Source organism: Copadichromis virginalis, linkage group LG7 (genome assembly GCF_057382275.1).
Source record: "Copadichromis virginalis isolate Kocher_CV1m ecotype Utaka linkage group LG7, C_Virginalis_male_GT1.1, whole genome shotgun sequence".
Classification (NCBI taxonomy): domain Eukaryota; kingdom Metazoa; phylum Chordata; class Actinopteri; order Cichliformes; family Cichlidae; genus Copadichromis; species Copadichromis virginalis.
In genome coordinates, this window is record NC_140624.1 from 25,050,413 (window position 1) to 25,073,416 (window position 23,004).

Genomic DNA, 23,004 nt, shown 5'->3' on the forward strand with positions numbered 1-23,004 from the left:
ACTTTCACGTTTTGATCTCAGCCAAAGTGCAGCCTGGACCACATGAACAGAAAATAGAACTTAGTTGTTGTGTTGCAGGTGCTGTGGGTGCAGATGCAGATCATTCCTGCAGTGCACGTCATACACTGAGGTTTCCAAACTCTGTGTGTGACCATGGTTCACCACCAGACCAAGCTTTTCCATCATCGTCTTCTACTGCTACCCAGCACGACAAGAACATGAGCCAAAACAGAGTTCACCACCACAGGAGCCACACAGACACACCCCAGGGGTATACACTCACACAAATGCACACGCCCTGTGTCGGACACACCCCTTGCCAAGCGCATCAGAAATGCCCCGAGGTATGGCAAAACACAGTTGCTCCATCAAACATTGGCTACAGCAAGCCAAGGAGTGTATGAAATACAGTCTTGCATGTGAGACTAAAACCTTTCTATCTTCTCATGCACAACAGAAGGTACTAAAACAGCTGAGCTGAACTGAAACTTGATCCTAATTGCACATAAATCTTGCTGTGATTTCTAGCTTCATTATGTTAGTGCATGAAATAGCTCACCAGAAAATAAAAACAGAAACTGTCAACCTAAAGCTTTGAAGCATCAAAAGTTGCGCTGTCCATTTATTATGCTCTACTTGTATAATCGGTGTTCTCAGTTTTAACTTTGAGCTCTTTTTAGAACTGTGTCATGTATATGGTATTTAGGATTTTGTTGCTTTATGAGTTTTTCCTCCTTTGACAATAGTCAATGAATGATGCACATTAACAGGTTAATTGCTCTCTAGTGTTGTCAGAGATAACCATGTTGTCCTCTGGGAAATCAAGGAGGAAGGCTTACTGTTAAAAACTGAGAAAAGTAGTAGGAGGAAGGGAACTATTACTCTGTCACGTTACTTTTCATAACTGACATCATTGAAAGAGCTGTAAATCCAGTTTAACACTGAAAATGTCACAAATTCCACCACTGCAATGCATTCTTCCCCATCTATTAGCTTCATTAAAGCCTCACTGTGCAGTGAGTGCAAAAAGCCACCACCTGTGCAGATCCACAGCAGACTCCAAACTATTAATTCTGCATACACACTCTCTGTTTTCAGGCTTTCCAGTCTCCAGTCCGAATGCCCTCCTTTCAGGAAGTGGGACAAAGGAATTTTTTGAGCTGCCCACTGTGATTCATTGCTCACACACACACACACACACACACACACAGTAGGTTTAGCCTTTATTTTAACTTAGCTCATTATTCATGGCTGAGTTTTAACACGACGACCGGCACTCTGACTCAGAGGGCTTCTGGAGGAGAGTCAGGTGGAAGTTGAAAGAAGAACTCTTCTTCTAGAAAGAGTTTTGTTCACGTTTTCTTTGTTTTACTGGCAAGCAATGCAGCATCAGAAAATCTAAGTGTGCAGTTTTAAATTGGTTTGGTATCGTTTTTTTAGTCCTAAGAAGTAAAAAGGAAACAGATTTATATATATATATATATATATATATATATCGGCTAGTAAAGAATGTACTATTGCTTTAGTGCAAAAGAGCTGGAATTAAACAAATGTAGGTTGTTCGAAGTCACAAGATAATAATGCACAATTATAACATTTTATTAGTGCTTGATATTCCCAGCTCGAACACGTCGTTAATGCTTAGTTTAACAGCTCCTTCTTACATGGGTGTCTGCATTGCCTTATAGTCATAGACCGATTAGCTTCTGCAGCACCTGAAGAGCCGCACGGAGCTCCAGTGGAGGAAAGGAGGCGGGGCATTGCGCACCACGAGAGGAACTGAGATGTGAGCGGGTCTCTCTGCTGGATGCAGCCAGAGTTTAGTCCCACGCGTTTCAGCAACAGCAGGTCCACGGGCTTGCCTAAAACCGAAGGGTTTAAAACTAAATTGGAAGAAAAAAACTTTGCAGGGGGTTTATTTGTTTCACCGGGAAGCGAGAAGAAGAATCCCGGGTCACTCTGGATTTATTGAGAAAGTCTCAGTCTTGAGAGATTGTCCAGCGGAATATGATTTGAATCAACAAGACGTACCGCACTGTTGCTCACTAACAGAAAAGCAGGTAAGTTTGTTTCCAACTCCGCTAGTTTCCAGGATTTTTTTCTGTCTTTCTTTTCTTTTTTTTTTGGATATACTGTATATTCGTGGACCCTGACCCTCTCCTCCTGCTCTGTATATCGCAGCCTGTTTGGAAATGTTTTTTCTGGCCCCTCACACCATTTCACCAACTTCCCATTTGTGTTTTCTGAGCCTCTAGCCATGACTCACTTTCCTTTCAAACTGAAAACATTTTCACTGTTTTCCACCTCGCCTTTTGTCTTTTGGGGGAAAAAAGAGAAAGAAACAGTCATGCTTAGAGGTTGTGATCTTTTTGTGTTTGCTGCAGGTGCACACTAATGTGCCCCCAATTACTCATAACAGATAAAAAGCAAGTCTTTGCTTCTCTTGACCCTGTCCTGGGATGAGAATGTTTTATAATAGAATCCTACATTGTTTAATGCTTATTTTCTTTGGCACACTATCGTCACCCTGCTGTGTTATTCCGTTTTTGACATGTATGAGTACCGCTTCATGTTTTCTGCCTTCAAGCACCTGTTAGTGCTGTCAGTGTGAAAATCTTCTCCGTGAAACATATGTTGCATCTGAAAGCTGAGTTTTCTCACCCAGACTTGCTCTACAATAGCAAATGAGCTCGTACCGTTCAGACATGATATAAATCAGGCAGATAGCGCACACTGGGGGGTTCTGAATGGTCTTACGCATAGCTGTGGGCATGAATATAAAACCCAAACTAACTGTGCAGCACGTTATTGGCTTATTTTGGTTTACAGCCTGGGTCTGTGTGTATGAAGCCACATCCAGACCGGGAGCATGAAAATGCGCATTTTGCCAATTCCCTCTGGTGTTGCTGTTGCCCCCCCCCCCCCCAACAACCTCCCAGTGGATTACCATTTAGTTGGTGGGGTTATTTATCATTTTGCTGGAAGGTGCCCCTTGCCTTCTCCCTCCCACCTCTCTTGTTTTAATTGAGTTTATCTTTGCTCCCTTGGGTACTTGCTGTCTAAACTTAGGCCAGTGCCTGCTTCAGCGTGTAGAATGGCCTCCTCTCAGGGTGATTCACTGCTTTGCTTTGTGCTGTGGTCACATGGGAGCAGAGCAGAGCAGAACAGAAGTGCTCGCCCAAGTCTTGTTGCTTGTTCATCCAGTGGTCAGTGAAGGCAGATGTTCAAGTGTCCATGATAAGAGGACTGATATCAAAGTTTTGTGTCACCAAAATGCCTCCAGTGACTTGAGTATGACTATATTAATTGCTTGTGGTGATGTGAGTAAACCCTGACTTTACTCCCTGACAGAGTTCTACTTGTGAATCTAAATAAGGGATTTGAATCTTCCAAATCAGCACAAACTGGAGCTTTTTCCCAAAAGTTCACACTCTACACAATTAAGGCCACCTATTCAGAGAGGCATGTGATGAATGCTTTAGTGCTTGTTGTTATAGCAGCGATGTTTTAATAATTCATTTCCCGTGTCTCTTATTTCTGGAACAGGATGAATCTCTGTTTGCTTCATGCCATCATGTTGCTGTGGGCTGTTCGCTCCAGCGTGCAGGGCCAGTGCGATAAATCATCAGAGGATACCAAACTCAACCTCTCGGTCACCTATGAGCTCCCATCGTTTACTGCAGAATTCCCAATCCAGAACATGGTGATACTGGATGGAGTCATCTATGTTGGTGCTGTAAACCGAATATATGCCCTGGCCCCAAACTTGAGAAAGCTGTCGGAGTACCACACAGGTCCGCTGCGTGCCAACGAGACCTGTGGCCAGAAGCTGAACGGAGCAAGCAGCAGTGGAAGAGTAGACAACCACAACATTGCCTTAGTAGCAGAGAACGTTTACGACAAGGGGTTGTACAGCTGTGGCTCAGCAGATAACGGTGTTTGCCGCCGTCACGTCGTGGATGATGGCGTGAGAAAAAGTGTAGATGAAGAAGTCTACTGCTTTGCCGACAATAAGAAACTAGAAACCGGGCAACCCGATGACTCAGATGTTGTAGTCAGCCCTTTGGGCTCCCAAGTGCTGAATGTGGAGAGCAATGTCATCAAATTTTTTGTTGGGAACTCAGAAATTCCCGGCAGAAGAAACATCTCAAGCAGTGCAAAACATCCCCATACCCTTTCTCTGCGGAAAATGAAGACAAGCCAAAATGGTTTTACTTTCTTCTCAAACAGATCATACATGGACCTAATTCCATCTCTACGTGGAAATTACTACCTGCGCTACGTTTACTCCTTCCAGAGTGGACCATTCACCTACTTCCTCACCGTGCAGCAGGTGAGCAAGAACTCTCAGGCCTACCACTCCCGCATAGTCCGCATGTGCTCCACAGACTCTGTGATTCGTCGCTACGTGGAAATGCCCCTTCAATGCATCAGCACCAACAAGCGACGGCGGCGCTCTGGGACACATGTGAAAGTGTTTAATATCTTGCAGGCAGCCTATGTCACTAAAGCAGGAATTGACCCGGAATTCCAGAAGCTCATGAAGTTGGAAGAGGACGATGATGTGCTGTTTGCTGCCTTTGCCGAAGGAAAGCCAAACTCTAAAGACCCAACACCTAATTCAGCTGTTTGTGTGATTGCCCTGAAAAATATCAACGCCATGTTCAAGACCTACATGGGAACGTGCAACACCATAGAGCCATACCACTTCACTGGTTTAGACAACATTTCCTGCTACAATGGGGTAAGATCTGGGAATGGGAGGGGCTTACAGTTCAGTAAAAGTCATTGTAGACCAGAGGTAGGGGAACGCCAGGTCTCAAGGCCAGTGTCCTGCAGGTTTTAGATGCGTCCTTGATCCGACACAGCTTATTTAAAGGGCTAAATTACCTCCTCAACATGTCATGAAGTTCTCAAGTGGCCTTGTAATGAACTAATCATTTGATTCAGGTGTGTTGGCCCAGGGTGAAATCTAAAACCTGCAGGACACCAGCCCTTGAGGTCTGGAGTTCCCCACCCCTGTTGTAGACTTAGAGGGGAAAAAAGAACAATCCCATTTAAATAGAAAAAAATATTTGGAAATAATGTTTGTCTTGCTTTTTATAACTTCATAGCGTTTCTCCATTTAAAAAAACAAAGCAATGTCCATGTATTGTTTCAAATATTTGGTCTTCCTAAGATATAATAGTTCTTGCAGTTATGTTCCAGTACAAGTCTGCAATGACTATCGCTGCATTCACATGTATTTTTATGGCACTTTTTATGACTAGAGTGAGTTTTCCTGAAGGAAGTTTTAGAAGTGTTCCAGTGAAGTTTTACAAAGATGTCTGATTTTAATCTTTTGGAATTATAGACTTTACCTGTTAGACTAAATCCCATTTAGTTTGTTGGATGTAGAGACTGTAAGTTACTGGGTGGTCTCAGGTTCACACAGGCATTGTATCTACTTTGTGCTCGTCTAAGTTCCCTTGAGCAAGACATTGAAACATAACTTTGACCTCTGGCACCTGTTTTTAGGGGTGTACAGTGCAGTCTGTTGGTCAGGGGCAATTCTCGCATTGTTGTGGCTCAGTAATCCAGCACACTGAACATGAAATTATAGAATGACAAGGAGCCAAAAAGTCCTGACCTTCAACTTTAATTTGAAGTTGTTAACGTACATATTAGATAAAGACTGTACAGCTTGTTGTCATCTCAAAAGACTCATTCCACATTTGGAGCGAAAGAACAGCCATGTAGATTGTTTTTATGCCAAAATCACCAAATGTTCTTGCCCAATCTGTCCAACTCATGATATGCTTTTCATATGCTAATGAAATATCATTTTCTAAAATAAGCAAAAATAAGAAAGAAACAGAAAATGTTGAACAGCAAAAGATCAGTGTGGATCTTTCCGTGAGAGAGTTTATAGTTTCAGTCACTGAAAAGGACCGAAGTATTAAATAAAATTACATTTTCATTGTATGTTGATTGGATCAACATTTAAAAACATCTGCCTGATGTTGTGGGCCCTTTGCTCTGTTCTTCAAGTCAATACTGAGAAGGTTTTGGTGGTTAAGCAAATTTCCTGCTCAGAGAGGCTGCTACTGTCAGAGAGTGCAGTTGTCAAGTTAGGAGATGGTTTGCTCAGCAGCAATTTTTAGGTGGGTGCAAGTCAGAATAACATCCCCATAATGGGAGCCCAGGTTCCAGCATAAGACTGCATTGTAACGAGATGAGTAGCAGTAGTTACTTAACTAACTGCTTAGTGTTTTAATGTTGTGGCTAATGGATTTTTTTGGTTTCTTAAAATTTCTTTACTTTAATCTGATGTGGAAGGATCTCTGAATTAAATCTGAAAGTCAGCTGTAGCTAATATGCTAGAGAAGTCCCCCCTCCTCCATTGCTGTTGCAAAATTGTTGAAGCTGGTCATCTTTTCTGCTTCGCCTCTGTCCTCTGATCTATCAGCAATGGCCCAATCAATCGGCTGAATCACCTGATCAATAACGACATGAAGTTAACTGCTGACCACCCTGACAAAGGGCCTGTCAATATGTGTACTAGAGCTTGCCCCTCCGTGACTTCATCTTTACTTAACCTCGGCATCAGTCAGTACTGTATATCACCAGTCAGGCACTGGATTACCTCGATATATTATGCAGTGAATAGGTTGTCAAAGGGCAAGCACACACAGGAGTAATGAGAGAGTCAAGTGGAAACAGCCAACACACTCCAGAGGAAAACTGCTGTCAAAACACTGGGCGTGTGTGTTACTACAGAGGCTGTTTTTGTGTCACGAATTGGCTTTAAAATCGTTGGATTAGCCTTCATAGTAGCAACGTTTATTGCCGCTTGACTGCAAACCACAACCATGCACCATATCTGGGGTTAAAAAGCATTTCTGATTGATGAGGTTTGCACAATTGATCCTTTTTGTTATAGACTGTGTACTCCAGTGAGTGACTTTTGCATACTAGGCTGCTGTGTTTTAGACATTTTCTCTATCTTTCTAAGTGTCCTTCTTGTACAAAATAAAAATCAATAAACAGACAGTTTAAATTAGCTTGAAATGCATAACCCGTTCCAGTAAACAACAAGTCTGCAATATAGTGTAATCCTCATGAGCAAAGATTTGTTTACATTCAGCTTTTGCCATTGCTTGCATGCTTATGGCTTAACAATCCTATTTAATGAACCTTTAGAAATGGCATGTTTGCAGAACTGTGTTTTGAATAGTCTACATACTTATTCCATTCCATTTCCCTCACACAGACTTTAAGAATTGCAATTTAGTTTTGAACAATCACCTTGCTCTCATTTAAAAAGATTCAGTCAGTGCTAAGTTGCTAGCCTTCCATCTCCTGCTCCGTGAGAAGGAAACAGGAGACAACTGAATGTATCGGCCGTAGCTTGTTATCACCAATATCCGATTCAGCTCATCAAAGAAGGATAACTGATCCGGATCAGTGCATCCCTAGTCATTTAGAGAGTCTTTTGTTCTGTGGTCAGAGTATCTCCAGCTCTAGGTTTGTAAACTGCAGGTGCCAACAGTTGTTCTTTTGGTCTAAAGATCCATTGGACTGCCATTTGAACCAAAACATACAACTGATGGAGAACTGTGTCATGTGCTGGTACACATCGTGCAGCAAGGCTGCAGAGAAGAACAAGAATACCATCACTAGTTGAATTCTAAGACTGCAGAGTTTGGTGTCTATCCATGGGATGAGGAGCTCACCAATGAGGCAGATGATCAGATCATTAGTAATTGCACAAAGTGTGTGTAGTATTATATATTTATTGCTCTAAAAGGTGTGAGTACATGTCCTAATGCATGCAAATTCAACCTCATCCTGCTGACACGTATACAAACTTTTCTTGCTGTGTATCAGTTTTCTTCTGCAGGTCTTTTTTTCTGATGGATTCGTTCTTTTCTGGACACATTACCTCGACTAAATGTTCATTAAATGTTCACTGTTCCACTGCATCAGCAGATGCGAAATGAGCAGAAATGTAATTCATAAAACATTCCTCCAATGTGCTACAAGTGATCAAAATCTGCAAAGCTGTATCTTGCCAATCTGCGGTCTGATCTTTTAGTTCTGAATGTGGTGAATTTTTTTTTCTTTTCTTTTTTTTTTTTTTGATGGGACCTTACAGACAGACATGAAGAGTGACACGTGGTTGAAAGGAGATTGAAAGCAGCTTTACGAATACATGCACATACGTGGTGGGTGGGTGTTTGTGTACATCAGTGCAGTCCTGACAGCTATCAGCAGCAGAGATCCACAGGGGAAAGTGAGGAATGCTGGGAGCAAGGGATGGTGGGGGGGCGGGGGGGATTTGAGGGCAGTGCATATCTGACTCTCAGTGAGCTGTGATGAATGGCTGGGGGATAACAGGGCATCAGCAGCTGGGTGGAAGATGATCCTCTAAACCCGCTGTGGCGGCCAGCCACACTGGCAGTGTCTCTGCCCTGCTTGCCCTGACCCCCACCTGTTACCGGCACCTGTGGGAAAGTGCAAAATGCATCCACGGCAAAACAGTTTCATCATGATGAGCGCAAATTTGCAAAAGTGCATTGGTGTTTAAAAATTAGAAGATGCGCTTTTAAAGTTTGTGTCATTGTAAAAACAGGACTCCCATTGGGAGAGAGCGGGGCGGGAGGGGGGAGTTTAAAAATGGAGAACTCAAAACAAACCACAGACCAGACCTTGTTGCTCTGTGCATCACTGCTGAACAGATGTGATTTTTTTTTTTTTCCCCCGCTGCTTAACAGTGAATACATTTGGATCCTGAACCATTTATCTGCTGTAAGCTCACAAAGTTTGTTGAGCTACTGTGCGCGGGATCAAAACAAAAATCTTCCTGTTGCAAATCAAACAGCTCCCACCTCAATCTACTTCGGCTCCAAACTTCTTGAAAAGGAGACGCATTTATCAGATGGCAAACACCGAGCATACCCTTTTCTCTCCTGAAACCACAAACAGCAATTGTCTGTTTCCTCTCCTTGACAGGCTCCATAAAAACTGCTGTTTTGATCACTGAGTGAGAGTGCACTATTCCATTATTAGACATTCTTTCCTCTTGACTCAGTTGATTACAGGGTGACATCAGTTTTTGCTGGAGGTACAGGAGCATCTCCGTGCTGTGTAATTATCAGAGGACTCCTTCTGTTGTCTCTTTGTCATTCACTGCAGTGCACACATTTTGATTTAAAAGTTGATTTTAAAAACTGCGCCTCGTTCTTTCTTTTGCAACTGTTTTTGCTCACTGCTCCTTATTTGGTATCCTGACACAGACATGCAGCCACTGTTGACTTTGTTTCATTCGTCTGCAAAAAAAAATCTGGGGTTTCAAAGTATCTCAAAGTTTGAAACTAGAGTTGCACAAATGCAGCAGTTCAAGTGCCGAATTGCTGCTGCCAGAAGAGCTTTTACTTTTGAATTTCTCTTTTATTGCTGACAGTCCTCGTGTCCTCGGCTGCCAGGTTAAGAAACAAGCTGTAACAACAAAAGGCTATCGAACAACTGTCCACCTGATGCTCGTGCTTTAAGTATGGCGTAGAGTCATGGCTCCCCTTAATAGATTTATGACCTATATTTAGTGGCATATGGCAGGTAGACTCTGTTATCAGGAGGTTTGTGAGAGTTAAGCACAGCCATAAATTCATGAGCTGCAGACATTTGGAGGATTCATACTTAGGCACACAAGAGGTTATTTTTGTCAGTTGCTCCACCAAACTGTGTGTTTCTGATGGAAGACTCCCAATAGGGATCTGGATGAGGTTGAAAGCTCAGTGTAAGAGCATGTTTGAAGTTTTTAAGTGCTGGTTGTCAGCTCAGACGTGCCTCTTAACTCCATTTCAGGCAGCAAGATATGATAAATGTTGTAATGATGAGTGGCCCTCTTTTCAGCTGTCTTTGTGACAGAAAAAATCTGCTTTTTAATTATTTCTGCAGGCTTATTTCTGTCTGCACGCTCCTCTCAGTTGCATGAAAGCCATAAAACTGAAAAAATAATAGATAATGTTAATCATGAAACAACTGAGCAACCAGGAGCAACTTCTATTTACTTTAATATTAGTTTATAATAAATTAGATCTATTGAGGTTGTATAGAGCAATTAAAAACTCCTAATTATCAACAGGTAACTGCTAATGAATCCATGAATTTCTTCAAAATTGAAATAAATACGATTAGAATTTGTGTGCATGCTAAATCCAAACAGGTTTTTGAGTGCTTAATCATCCAGTCTCATTCTTTTAACTAATTATCTTCTAAACACATATGCTAAAATGTAATCTCAGCTCAGCGATTGAATTTGATTAGTCAGATTTTATATTTCACTTGTCCTCCACCTCTGAGAGAAATTCACGAATATCAAAAGCACTCTTTAAACTATTGATCCGGCCCCCAGAATGTGCTGTGTCCTGACAGTATTGCTTTTGAAAAAGACACGCGAAGCCATTTTCTGGGGTAATGTAGTGTGCAGGCCCGTGGCAGGGATTTTTGAGCCTTTCCTTAAGTCTACTGAGGGAGCAGAAACACTTGAGACTAGAAATAAAGAACAGCCACATTCGGGGTCAAAATTATCATCAGATTACCATTGATCTGAGAAAACCCACCAAAGGCTGATTGCTTTTAAATTGAATTTTGGGCCTGATTGATTATAGTGCGAGTAATATAATTCCAGGAGGGAGACAGTTTTGACCGACGATCATTTTAATTAAGCTTCTTGTTTAAATGAACAGGTTTTAAGTGGTGGCTTGAAGAAAAAAAACAACTGGCAAACAAGCTGCTACAGATACTCACCCAGTGATATTTTGTTATGTGTCTGATTATAAAATAGTAAACGTCATTTTATGTGGTTTCAGGAATTCACAGGTATTTAGTTGCTAGATGAGATATAATTTCATTATATTTGCAGATAAAATTTTTGTATACAACACTGAGTACGTACTGTAACAGCTACCTCATTAAAATATGGAACACAAACACTGCTGGAAAGTGTTTTGTTCCTTATTGCCTCAGTTTTTAATCATTAAAAACTCTATTTCTTCTACTTTTTGCACCTACACTTATGAGGTTGTTACTTTATTTTACAAATAAAGGTTAACATAGTATAACTATAAAAGTGTAACTATAAAAAAACACTAATAACTCACATGACCTACACAGGTAATTTCATTAGACTTGTCTTTTTTGAAAAAATGTGCCTGAAAACTACAAAACAAACTGGATGTAGCTGAATTGTGTCCCCAACAAAGTAAGTGGGTAACCTTTATTTATTCACAGCTTGTAAAAACACAGAGAGGTTTAAGTAGTGGGGGGGGGAACAAACGTGTATGAAACTGTAAAATGCATTATGTCAAGAAAATACCAAGACACATAAGAAATGTAATGTATCTAATGTGACAGCAATTACTGAGAAATCAATCTTCACTTTACGTGTCCCAGATGTTTCATAGATTTTTTTTTTTTTGTACTTTTCCACTGACCTAATGAGAGTTTCAGGTGATTAGATCCACAGCTGTCAGACAATAGATGGACTTATTGCTGCAAATCTCTCAGTGGTGCTGCTGATTCACTGGGTTCTGCAGTGAATGTCATGATTTTCAGCCCCACATGCCCAAACCTGCTTATGACATCACTAAGCTGGTTTTTGTTCATTTAAACATATGCATGAAACAGATGTGGAAACAGCAGGCTTTATTAAAGCAAAGGACATTATAGTCATCATTTAATGAAGTCACTTAGTTGTTGTTGTTTTGTTTTGTTTTTTGCATGTGTGTTGGGAGGAATTTTTACTTTTATTCACAGAGGACAGTGGTGATGAACAGGAAATGTGGGGAGAGCACGTAGGGGAGTGACATGCAGTAAAGGCCTGTTGGCTGGATCGACTCCATCTGGCTGTGATGAGATTTTACTCCAGTGGTATGTGCCCTAAACATTTGGCCATAGGGTTGACCTAATACACCATGACACTTGAACAATACCTAAACATTTACCACTAATGGCAGCCAGAAAATGCATTATCAGTGACTGTTTTCTTCACAAGCTATGGTGGATTTAGCTCTTAAAGAATTTTCCATTTCACTTCCAGGATAGACAGACATGTAACAGGTGCCCGCATATACAGAGTAGAGAGAAGTGGCGGTAACAGAATTACAGAGTACAGACAAATGTGCATGGGTTTTCTCACAGCGCTCCATTTTCCTCCCACAATCCAAAGACATGCACAGTAGGCTAACTGGCAATTCTAAATTGGCATAAGTGTGGACTTAGGTGTGAATTGTTCCCCTTTGACAGAACAACAGGCTTGGATACTCACACCCAGTGATTCTGAATAAAAAGAATTGATGGATGATATGATAAAAGGAAATGATCTTACATTTTTGTGGTATCTGATGAGTCTGTATGTTTATGTTACTTTTGGTTTGTGGCACATGCACCTCCATCCTTTACACATTCTGCGTTACCACTCATGCCACAGATTGTGTTCACATGTCCGGGCCTGTTCGTGCCATTGCTCAGTTGGGTGCAGAACCCGCCGCTGCTCACAGCAAGCGGGTGCGTCTCCGTCTGTGTACAAGAATCGACAAAAGAATGAAAATAGCAAGTTCTTGTCCTGTCCTGTCGCTCTCTTTTTACTGCTCGTAGGCCAGTGTTTTGATAAAGAAGACATTGCATGAGTGATTGTGAGAACGATAAGATCAGAGCTGTGTTCCAGTAAGTTGCATCTATCTCTTTACATATGTTAACGCAGAGCTTTTGTGCGTGTCTGGACACCAGGTAAATAAAAAGCAGAGCTGGCGAAATAGGTTAGGTTTGTTAACGGATCAACTGAACACAGCAGCGTAAAAATGAACAGAAAATAGGATATGCACATATATGATTCAGTGATAATTGTAGGGACAGAAACTAAATCATCAACTATCCTTTGAGTGATTCCAGCTGCTCAAAAATGAGAAAATCATATATTTTATTGATTTCAAAGTCTGTGTGAAACTCTGATCTATGGGCAAAAAGAAAAATAGAGAAAATAATCAAGCAATTTGCTGATAGTCAAGATGTTCATTTGGCTATAAGGGTGAATCCATAATAATGTTCAACCCATGTAAAGTACTTTTTGTGTACCATGACATCTTGGGAAATTCTTCATGCCCTAGAGCAAAACATTCTGACTTGCTGTGAGGCGGTAAGAGCTGGCAGCTCTGTATTCCTCCATTCTCAGAAGGGCATTGCATCACCTGACAGCCATGTTGGGACAGGTCCCCTCTTCAAAAGGAGAGGCTTGGTCAGCACCCACTCAGGAAAAAAAACATGTATCCGATGTCTTGGTTTCCAAAGTTTTACCCTCAAATTAACCTCACCTTGGAGTTGTGCCAATCACGACAAGTTGTGCTGCTACTGTGAATCATTAATTTTTGACCAATACGTGACTAGCGGTCACCTTACAGAATCTTTTTTTTATTTTCTTTCAGTTTTTTTGCTTGTTAAAGATAAAACTGTTGTGCAAAAGTTTGCCTTTTTTTTTTCTTTTTCCAACGCTTGCAGCGGTGGTGGGTCATTGTGAGCCTGTTCACGTCTGCAGGCATTTCCAGGCAATTTTCCACATGATTCCACATTCAGTCAGTGTTAATGTTTAGTTTGAATCCAAATTGTTAATTATTAAACCAGGAGTTCAGTTTCTTGTTTTGATGGAAGAGTGCGTAAATTGTTTTTGCATAGTCTTTTGTATGGATACCTTATCTTTGTTCCCTAGATAAAGACGGGTGTAGTAAATATGCAAACGGTTGATGCCTGCAAGCTGTCTTTCAATAAGCAAGGTAGGAAATTACCACCAGCCAAACATCAGCCAAACAGTGGTAAAATTAGGCCACAGCTGTTAGGATTTTTATTGCTAACTACAACGGGGATGAAACAAGCAATTTAACCCCTTAACTTATTTTATTTTCTCTATTTTATTTTAGAGTTGTTAAATTCATGTTATTTCTTCTTGAACAGCAGTGTGAACTTTAACTCTTCCTTTAATCTCAAGGATGATTACACTTGGAGACGTTTACAAGTTTTTTCTTTTTAAGCACACATTTATACGTTTTCTGTAAACATGCTATCAAATGGAAATATTCTACATGCCTTATGCATCATTTTAACTTTCAGGAAGACATATATGGTATCTTTGGAAATTTTACAGTCTGCACTTTAATTTAAGACTTTAAACATTTCTAATTTTGTTTGGAGGCACGGCATGAATTTGCAATGACCAGTTTGCATGTGACACTGTTTTCAGTGACGAGAAAGAATCTGTGGAGTGTTTTTCTTTCTTTTGTGCGCTTTTTAAAACAATTTGATGACCATTTTCAGATGTTGATGTTTAAATAAACCCAACTGCGAAACCAGTATTTTTTTTTTTTAATGGTTATTTTTGAAAACATCTTTTTCTGCGGTTCACTGATATAATTCTGAACAAATTCTTTGTTTTTCCAACCAATCATTGGTGATCACTGTCACACTCATGTCATATTTCTGTTTTGACACGGTGATGCAAATTAGATACTTTCCTCATATGCCATGCCACTGAGTCTTTCATCTCCAATCTGATTTTTTTTAAATGCTTCCTTTACCAGCATGGAGACACTTGCCAGCAGTGCCAGAAGCCATTTATGATACACTTGTTTAATGTCAAATATGGAGGCGTTTTGCTCCGTGGAGCTTGTGAATCAAGGCCTCCAAGCTATTTCCTAATCAGCTGCATGCCTACTACTCGTCTATGTCACCACATAGTGATATCCTGCTCTGAAATGAAATAAGGTATGTGTCTGTCAGGAGCACCCCCCCGCTTCCCTCGTGCTCGAAATAAAGGACCAAAAGCCTGTCCTGAGCAGTGGCCTCACCTCGACCCCAGATCACTCTTACTTCCTTGACTCTGGGTCCTTCGGGCTTTGTCATAAGGTCTGTCTCCCCCTTTGAAAAGCTCATAATCGCAAAGTTCACTGGAGCAGCAAATGATCGTGGCAGGCCTGCAGCCACATTAAACTGGAAGGACAAAAATACAATTTTACCTCATCTCCTTATTTCTGAAGATATTGGAAAAAGGCAGTGTGTGTAGATTTTCTTTCTTTCTGATTCGAGTCTGGTTGATGAGCTCCTTGATACCATAAAGGCCCATTGTAAAAACTGAGGCTTTTCTACCTCTAAATGCATGATAGCTCAAAAGAGTCAAACCAAAGTGAAATCACGACCCGTGGAGTCATCTCCTTTGCCCTGTGTGGACTTCAGTCCTGCAAAAAAAAGAAAAGAAAAAAGATGCATATTGTCACTGGATATAAATTGTGGCTCTCAAGCTTTGCAGATATTGGTTTTGTGATTTTTCACTCAGCCCAAATGAAACAGAGGGGAACTGTATTTTAAACATTTCCCAATTACAAATAAAACATTAACAGAAGTGACACCATGTCATTCAACAGGAAGGTCTCACCACACATTAGGACTGATCCTTCTCCATTCCATTCAACCAGTAATCCGCACACAATGCAAGCAAGGGATTATGCCAGAATGTGTACTCAAGTAATGGAGGAGGTCGGAGAACAAACCCTCCCCTCCATCTCACTGTCTGCACACTTGTATGGCTTTTATCCCCCTGCTGTGCCCCTGAACAATGCACCACAAACAGAAAAGGTATCTTGCCAATCCCTGGGACACCGCAGATATTGTCTTTGCAGGCTTTGATCTCACCTTCCTCATCAGGGATCATGGTTTGAATCATTTAGCGGGAAGTGGGTAAGCTCACACCTGAGGGCTGAGTAGCTTTTCTTGGAAATGAATACTGTGTTTTACAGTTAAAAGCCACGCTCTGTACACAGCTGGAGCCTTCCAAGATTGTTTTGATCATTTTAGTTTAAGGACTCTTAAAAAAAAAAAACAAAAACAAACAATAAGTTATTTCCCAAAACAACAATTTGCTATATTTAGTTTGTGAATATAGAATTATTCTTCATTATGCCTGCAAATTTGACTCAATAAATGGTTTTATTGCTTAGGGAACAATCTGATTACCAGTTTGCATGCGAGTCAGACAAGCATTGTGTTTGCTAGGCTGCATCATACACCTACATCTTAATTTTCAAAGTTAAACATGGAACCAAGCCGTCATCATGGCACAGTCTTACTCGGATCCTCCATTAACAATTTCTGGCTTTCCAAACCTGATCCCTGAAGATCTTTATTTGTGCAAGGCGGTGAAAAGGAGGGTTGAGCAACTCTGCAAAGTTTGATGCCAACTTCCAGGACTTTTACAAGTGAGAAAAGTAGCACAATGCTGCATTGTTGTGTTCAAGGGCTGCTCTCTGAGGACAGACGCAATGCTAATATTTCTTTTGTTTGCTTTGTCACGCAGTCTTGTGTCTCAACTGCACAAATGGCTGCCACCTGCAAGCTGTCACGACAAGCTATGAAATATTTTATGGTGACTTCACAAAGATCTGCATCCATAAAGTAAAGCGCCTGTTTTCAGGTTTTTTTTGACGAGGTTTTGTGTGTGTTTTCATGGGATTTCTTGATTATATTTTGTCTTTTTATCACGAAAGCAGCTGGAGTTCTATATTTGCTTTTCTGTCACTTGGAGAAAAGACGCAAATATGAAAGGCCATGCAGCTGAGCAATAAAAGCCATTTCAGATTTAGTTGCGTTTGTTTGGTCCTCTTCAGCTGAGGCTGATCTGAAATCTCTGTGTGTAGAAGCACAGTGTGTCTGCCAGCACTATAGTGCAAGTGATCTTAGCTCATTCAAGACCACACTGAGTTGAGGAGGCCTGCGTGTGCAGACCTTATGTTGACCCTCAGCTGATAAGCTGTCTTGCTGCGGGAGCACAGGCTGGTGTTGTTTACAACCTAAGGTTATCAGGCTGCTCCTCAACGCTTGTGACTCGGTTATCAGGCTTCTCCTCAACGGCTGCTGTTGGGCTGCAGCTCTCCAGCTGCTGTTTCTTTTCCACATATGTGTGTAAGTCCTGCTGCCTGTAAGATGGAAGTTCACCTCTGAAATCTGAAAAAAGATGAGAAGCAGAGAGAGGCACTTGTAGCTAAGAATGTTCTGAGCTTTACATGGTAGCAAGAAGGGCGCAGGAGCCGTTTTTGGAAATTTCGGTTCACAGTGAAGTCTTCACTGTGAAGATTCTGCCAAGTGTCTGCACCGGTGGATGGATTTGATTATTCCAGACTGCTGGGAGGAGGAATTTCAGGAAAAAAAAAGATATTTGGCTGAATAACTTGTCACTTTAAATCTTGTGTGCATATCCCTGCTTCAAAGCCGATGTTGGCCTTCTCAGCATAAAGTGCTTGATATTTTGACATTTTCAGTGAAGCTGTTTTTAAGCCTGCCTCTCTGACTGAAGTAATCAGTGGGAAAGGGTAACGCTAATGCTAATAAAATAATGTAAGTAGATGATTAGCGCTCCTCGAATCTCCCTGAAAAAATCTCGACAATAAATCAGCCTCTCCTTCATGCGTATTTATGCCTGTAATTAAGAGCACATGTAGAAATGGCAGCTGCTTCAGTAAATACGACCAATCGTTCCACTCGGCTGTCAGCTTCAAGATCGATGTGATCTCAGAAAGACGTTAATGCTCTAAAATAATGTCTTGAGTGACTAATATCAAGGCTGAAAAAGCAAAAAGCAATGTGGTGCTCATTTACACCCTAAAATTAACTTTTGTCATTCCTCATTGACTTACAGCGCCGTCAGCTAGTATTAGGACAGGGTGTTTGGAGTTGTTCACATCTATATGCACCCACATTATACTTCTTGCCCTATTTTCTTTGGGGGCTATATAAAATGATGAGTGCATTTAGACAAAGGTTAACAAATACATATTTTCTGCAAAGGCACCCAGACTTTCTGATGGTTTCAGTTTATTTCTCTTGGTTTTGAGATATGTGTCTCAGTTTTGATTCTAGTGGTTACACCATCTGAAAAAAAGTTACATTATCTGTGAAAAATGTCTATTTTGTAACTATTCTCCTCAAGGGAACTTTACTTGTGAAATCTCCTCACAGCCAAGATGGGACACTAGTATAGTGTGCTAGGGTGCTAGGGACATTCACAAAGGAAGAGACTATCATACTGTGGCTATCAAAGACCAGGTAACGTCAGTGAAAATCACTGAGATACTGTAGCAGTTACAGGGGGCGTAACTGTTGGCTAGTGGGGGATAATCACATTTAATGAATCTAAACTTTGAGGTTAGTGATTCCTGCTGACTAGCATATGACACGGTGGTGTAAATGGAAGAGGATTACCTGTGCAACTGGAGCCTGAAATGTCCCCTAGCGACCAACTGTCAAGTACAAAGTAGGGCTTCCACGATTAGTCGACTAATCACGATTACGTTGACTATTAAAATCGTGATTAGTCGACTAATTTAATAGTCGACGCGTCATTTGAAGGTTTGTAAGATCCCAAAAGACGCAGGAATAAGTAGTAGTATTTAAGAGTGTAATAACGGACTGAAACAGAAGATGGCAGCACTGCATGTACAAGGATGCCAGCTGCCGTTAAACCCCGAAGAAGAAGCTGTGTCCCAGAATTCATAGCGCGGACCAGCGCAGTTTCCAACAATGGCAGCAGCTAGTTAGTTTTAATATTACTCTTATTATTCTTTTTGGGTCACAAAATAAAGTTTAACATATTTTCAGGCGAGAATGAAGCTGTGTAAACCTCAAATATCTGCTCAGTTCATCAAGACAACACATATTTTCAAAAGCGCTCCAGCGTTTTCGGAGACATCTGTTACCCACTAGCTCGTTAGCTAGCCGGGGTTCAAGGCTCAATAGAGCCCGTGAGAACACCGGACTCCAGGAAAATTGTTTTCAAACCCACCGCTGTCTTTCGCTACTCAGGTTAAACATGTAATATAAGTCACTTAGATAACTTAAAAATGATATTATTTGGCTTTTTTAGTATTTTATTTGTTCCTGAGTAAATCGGTTTGGCTGAGAAATAAAGTTATAGTTTTTACACAGCTGACAACTGATTATCAGAAGTGTGAGATGCTCGAGAATCTACTCCGGTGTCCTGTTATATTTTAGATAGCAAGGAGTTTATTAAACTCCACCGAAACAATCTGCAAATGTCATTAAAATTTAATAAACTATCATCTTGTCTTTATTTTTAGTTAGCACATACCTTAAACACTTCAAGCTGTAAGCTAATGATAGTTATATAGATGCATGCTGGTGCAATAAGCTGTATGTTTTACGTCCAATGGATGCATGATCTGATTAGTCGACTAATCGCAGAAATAATCGGTGACTAGTCGACTGTCAAAATAATCGTTTGTGGCAGCCCTAGTACAAAGTGACATGTGGGCAGGGATTCTAGTTAAAGCATTGCTTTACAAACTGTGGGGTAGACCTCACTGATGAGACCAGAGCCTCTGAACATGGGGGTGGACCATTTGAATGAATAGGAGTTTTGGCAGTGAATAATAAGCTACCAATAAAACTGTAGTAGTACTTAACAAATAAAAGTCAAAGGGTAAAGGATTAGTCTAGTTAGTGTTTGACATGATGTTTCATGCACAAAATGCAAACCAAGCATGAAAAGCCTAAGTTTATATGGTGTTAAGTATCTCCAATATCCAAAGCTTTTATGAAACACCTAGGACAAGAGGTGTATGGAACAATACCTAATATCAGTCACGCATGGGGAAAAACGACCCATCTGTTACTGAAATACTATAGAAATTGGTCTCGTACAGCAATTGCAAAACCTCCTCCTTCTGTATGTGTGAATTCAAGAATGTATTAAGAAGTCGATCCCTCTGCTTCCCTTTTAATCTCCCTTTTTTTACTGTAATTGAAGCTACTGTGTCAGTCTGACCAAAACGTATATTTGAAGGTCAACTCTGGAAAGCTCATCTGAAGAATGTGCCATTGCCTTTCGGGAGAGGTGGAATCAAAGACATTCTCAGTGAGAAGAAAAAGTATCTTTTGGCTCCCAGTCTTCAAACTCAGCAGTCCATCATCCTGCTCCTTATTTTGAATTGTGCAAATCCCCAAGAAGAAGAGGAGAGAAATATGTTGATTCATGCTGGAGAAGAAGTTGCTCTGTCTCACAGAGGTGAAAAATCATCCCTCGCCGTGTTTTCTGAGATTATATTTTAGTCTTTGACTGGAGGGAGAGGAGACAGGATAATTATTCATCCGGCCAGGTTTCAGACAGTTAAGGTGATTTACTAGGGCTGAGAGACTGGAAGCTGCATTGTTCCTTTGTTGGAGAAAACACACACAACCATACACACACACACACACACACCAGCAGATTATTTAGAATGAACTGAATCTGTGTGTGTGGAGGGAACTAAAGGAAACAGAAAAAAGAGAGGAAGGCAGTTAGTGGACAGAAGAATTAAAGGGGGATGAGGAGCAACATTTAGCTCAGGGACAGCTAATGGAGAATAGTAGAGGAAGAGTAGCTTACAAACACTTTCAGCATTTCCATGAAACAATAAGATTTGTTTTCATTATCTTGGCTGAGCAGAGAAAATGATATCCTCCTGCCTGTGTTGTGTGAGAATTTTTAGTTTAGTCAGGACAGGAGGTGATTTGTTTGGCATATTAGATAAATAAAGACAACAATCAAGCCATCTTTCCCCTTTCTTCATTATAAGAGTGACTTTCGCATCAAAGGATCAAAAATTGTCATGAACTGAGCGTGGCATGGCCTCTGAAATGCGTTCATGAAATGTAATTTTGTACTATATATAGTGAGTTAGAATAGTGTAAAAACAATACATTACCTCATTGTCACTTACCACACTGTCGTTTTCCTCTGTGTGGAGTTGTCAGCTAACTCTCGGGCAACTTAAATTTTTTTGGTTAAATGAGTTCTCCAGCAGTGCACAGCCTGCTGACTTAGTTCAATTTTGAAGTGACACCAGACATGACTCACGTGTGAATCTTCACTCACCCAGTTAATCAGAGCTGGTCAAATTGGTCCAGTTGGCAATTTTTCTGTTGCCAAGTAATTATTGCAAATGTACTTTTTACAGCAGGAATGCGAGCCACGTGTTTAATATCCTGACAATGGTGATCTGCTTTTACAGCTGCATACAACTGAGTGTCATCCTTGTATCTGTAGAAATCGAATAGTTGTCCGATAAACTGCTCAAAAAAATGAAAGCAACACTTAATAGGTTCTTAATAGGGGAAAACCCATGCTTGATGTCTGTATCATATGGATTTTGGAATGTGTTAGGAACAAAAATTATTTGACATTGTTTTAAATGAAAATGATCAACCTACAGAGGGCTGAATTCATAGATACACTGAAAATCAAAGTGATTTTATTCCAGCTACTCAAATGGTACTCAGTAGTTTTTATGGACCCCCAAGTGCTTGTATGCATGCCTGACAACATCAGGGGATGCTCCTAATGAGACACCAGATGTTGTCCTTAGGATTACCTCTCACATCTGGACCATGGCATCACTGCGCTCCAGGATGGTCTGAAGTGCAACCTGGTGGTGTTGGATGGATCAAAACTTAATGTCCCAGAGGTGTTCTGTTGAATTTAGGTCAGGGGAGCTCGGGGGGCCAATCAGTGGTGTCACTTCCTTCATCCTCCATGAACTGCCTGCATACTTGCGCACATCAATCACTGTTGTACACCTGGAGGCACCCAGGACGCACTGCTCCAATGTAGGGTCTTACAATGGGTCCAAGGATTTCATCCCAATACCTAATGGCTGTTTTCCAGCCTGTAGAGGTCTGTGTGCCTCTACATGAAAAAGGCCCAGTGATAGCCTGGGTCCTCGGCTGAAGACGACCCAGACTATCACTTACCCATCACCAGTCATGGTGAACGATTTTAAGGGCGCCGTAAAGACGCTTTAACATCTATCACATGTGCTCAGGGCTAGCCTGCTTTCATTAGCGAAGCACAGGGCAAGAGTAGTTGACCTGCCAATTCTGGCATTCTGTTGCAAAAGCCACTCGGGCTCCACAGTGAGCACAGAGCCCACTAGAGGACGTCGGGCCCTCAGACCACCCTCATGAAGTATCTTCAGTCACACCAGTGGCCAGCGGGAGGTCATTTTGTTGGGCTCTGCTCATCCTATTCCTCCTTGCACAAAACATCAATCCTACTGATGGGTTAAGGACCTTCTATAGCCCTGTCCAGCTCCACTACAGTAACTATCTGTCTCCTGGAATCTCCTCCATGCTCTTGAGACTGTGCTGAAAGACACAGTAAAGTATTACTAGTATAGTAATATATAAAGAAATATAAGAAGAACAGGGGGCAGAGATACTCCATACACAGAGAAGGAATTAGAGTATCATTAACAACTTTAGTAATTGTTTCAAGTGACAAAAGTGACTAAAATGGTTTGGGAAGTTTGCTGAGGCAAAGTTATACTTCTTCAAAGTGTTTAGACAAGTTAATAATTAGAAAAGCATTGAGTTGAGATTCAAATTGATCTTACTATCCATTGAAATTCTGCAAAAATATAACAATTAGCAACAGCTGTTAAACTAAAATTAAACTTTTATAGCATGTATGGCACAACTGCAAGATGGTAAGTTTAGAATAAGTGCTTATTGACATCTTCCTAACTCAGTGTAATTGATTTTGAAGTTGATTGAAAAATGTATTGCTGTTTGTTTTATTTGGTTATCCATATATAATTAAACAATAACAATGTTTTTGTTTTTTTTTGTTTAACACTGATTCAAAGCACATGGGGGAAGCTCAAGAATTCTGAGTACTACATAACCACAAGCTCTACAAATATGCAGTGGTTGTTCAGATTAATAAAACTCAAATATGCCATACTTGTGTGGTTTAAGTATTATGCCTCACATTTTTAGAAGACGTGGTCACATTTCACTACAATCGTCACATATTATTCTCCCTGTCTTCTGTTGGACCTGTTTATGTGTGCAGATGTTTTTCTCTACAACACACACTTTCAGACTGTATATTGGTACCAGCCACCTGTGCATTTTAAACACACACACACA

At 40.8% G+C, this 23,004-nt stretch overlaps 1 protein-coding gene across 2 annotated transcripts in view; it reads left to right on the forward strand.

Annotated features, from left to right (window-relative positions):
- The first annotated feature begins 1,796 nt into the window (after window positions 1-1,796).
- met (MET proto-oncogene, receptor tyrosine kinase) overlaps window positions 1,797-23,004 on the forward strand; it is a 69,767-nt gene continuing 48,559 nt past the window's right edge. For both annotated transcript variants that reach the window (XM_085462661.1, XM_085462662.1), the window contains exons 1-2: window positions 1,797-2,060; window positions 3,547-4,744. In XM_085462661.1, the coding sequence (XP_085318787.1) occupies window positions 3,548-4,744 (1,197 nt within the window). In that variant the 5' untranslated portion in view covers window positions 1,797-2,060; window position 3,547. The remainder of the gene's footprint in view (window positions 2,061-3,546; window positions 4,745-23,004) is intronic.